Below are 1910 nucleotides of genomic sequence, written 5' to 3' on the forward strand. Positions count from 1 at the left end.
CATGTGGTAAGGTTCTTACAAATGAGATAGATAGTGTATTACACCATCGCTAATGTGTGTTTCTCAAACTAATAAATGATAGTTTAGATATAAAACTCACTCTCAATAGTTTAGGTATGAAACTCAAAAGAAAGAAATAAAACAGATATTTTTGACACTTAATAAACATGGAGGGAAGATATTATGCTACTTTAAAAGACAATTTTACCCTTAATCCCTCCTCACTCGTCTCGTCTATATAGTAAAGTAAAGTAAGTTTTTATAAGTAGTAATAACAGGGAGAGTAATAAAATGCAAAAGGGAAGGTAAGCTGAAAAGAGAGAACCTAGTAATCTATTCTTTGGAAACTGCTTCAATGGCAAATACACTTGAATCCAACCACTGGAACAAGGGCAACAAAGGTATATTCACTAATTACTGCTTCTCCTTCTCCCTTGTTCTCTATTAATACTCTGTCCCATTTTATATGAGTAGGGGTAGCAATTGAATTGGTTGGTTTGAATTTGGCCTGGTTAAAATGAGTCAAGATCCAATCTAATCTAAAATGGATTGGGTCAAAACTGGTTACTTAATGGATTAGTAACAGGTCATAACCCAATTTGTTCAATTTTTACTAAGTTTTTATAGCTTTATTTGTTACTCCTATTTTATAAGCTTCAAATACCTAACAATTTTTTTTTTCTTTATTAGTAACATATAAAATAAAATAAAAAGTTTTTAATAAATATTTTGATAAAATTTCCCAAAAATTAATTTGGGTTACATATCAATCCAATTTTCAATAGATTGAGGTAACAAATGGCTGGGTCAATAACCAATCCAAACCTAAATGGATTGGATCGGGTTAGTTTGATTTTGTCATCCGTATATATAAATTAGTTTGACTTAACACGAAGTTTAAGAAATTAAAACTTTTGAAACTTTCTAAAAAAAGTGATAAATATTTGTGTCTATAAATCATTTCACTAAATATGAAAATATGTCATTTTTAGAACTGATTAAAAAAAAGAATGATATAAACTGAAATAAACATTTTGAGTTTTGACTAATAATATTATTATTGACATTGATTACAAAAAAAGGTGTAAAGTACCTAGTTGAAAATTCGAAGGACATGAAAATGGTGCCTTTGGAGTTTGTTTTGCCAATTCCAGAAGGTGAAAGGCCATCAATGGCGATTGATGGTTCCATTCCAGTTATAGATATGAGTGGCCTCAATGGACCTGATAAACAAAGACTATCAACTATACATGCCATTAGTTCTGCTTGTGCTCAATGGGGATTCTTTAGGGTAATTTCTCAACTCTTTCTCTTTTATAAAAATAATTTCTAGCAATAATAAATATGCACATTAATAAAAAAAGTTTTTTGAATTGTTATTGAATTCAATGTTGCTTCAGGCTTTAACGACATTTTCAAAGAGTGTTAAAATGTAATTGTCATTAGTAATTATCATTAAAATATATTAAGTGAAGTGTCAAATCACACCTAAAGTATCTTTTATTTGAGCTTCATACCTAAATTATTAAAAATATGACTTTCATACCTAATATAAAATATAACTCATTAGTTTGACAAATACACATCTCTCTTTTACTACACTTTCTTAATGATGTGTGTACTACATAGTCTCTTTTATTTTAAAAAATTGTCACATCACATTCCATATGAACAAACACATTCCACCTTGGTAAAAAATGAATAAATTATTAGTATTAGTTAAAAATTATAAATTAAAATTTTATTATTCCAAAAACAAAATGATTTTTAAAAAAGATAAAGTATAATATTTTTCTTATCTCACTCCATCACCTCTTCTCACAACAAACCCCCAACCCCATTCCCAAATTTATTTTATTTTTTAAAAATTTCATTTATAAAAGTTCTTTAAAAAAAAATATACTCCATCC

General features: G+C 27.9%; 1 protein-coding gene across 1 annotated transcript in view; it reads left to right on the forward strand.

Annotated features, from left to right (window-relative positions):
- Positions 1–257: 257 nt before the first annotated feature.
- The window catches only part of LOC102585933 (flavonol synthase/flavanone 3-hydroxylase-like), a 5284-nt gene continuing 3631 nt past the window's right edge, over positions 258–1910 (forward strand). The window contains exons 1-2 of the mRNA XM_006366876.2: positions 258–401; positions 1083–1291. Coding sequence (XP_006366938.2) covers positions 356–401; positions 1083–1291 — 255 coding nt within the window. The 5' untranslated portion in view covers positions 258–355. The remainder of the gene's footprint in view (positions 402–1082; positions 1292–1910) is intronic.

The sequence above is a fragment of the Solanum tuberosum genome, unplaced genomic scaffold (assembly GCF_000226075.1).
Source record: "Solanum tuberosum cultivar DM 1-3 516 R44 unplaced genomic scaffold, SolTub_3.0 scf00678, whole genome shotgun sequence".
Lineage (NCBI taxonomy): Eukaryota > Viridiplantae > Streptophyta > Magnoliopsida > Solanales > Solanaceae > Solanum > Solanum tuberosum.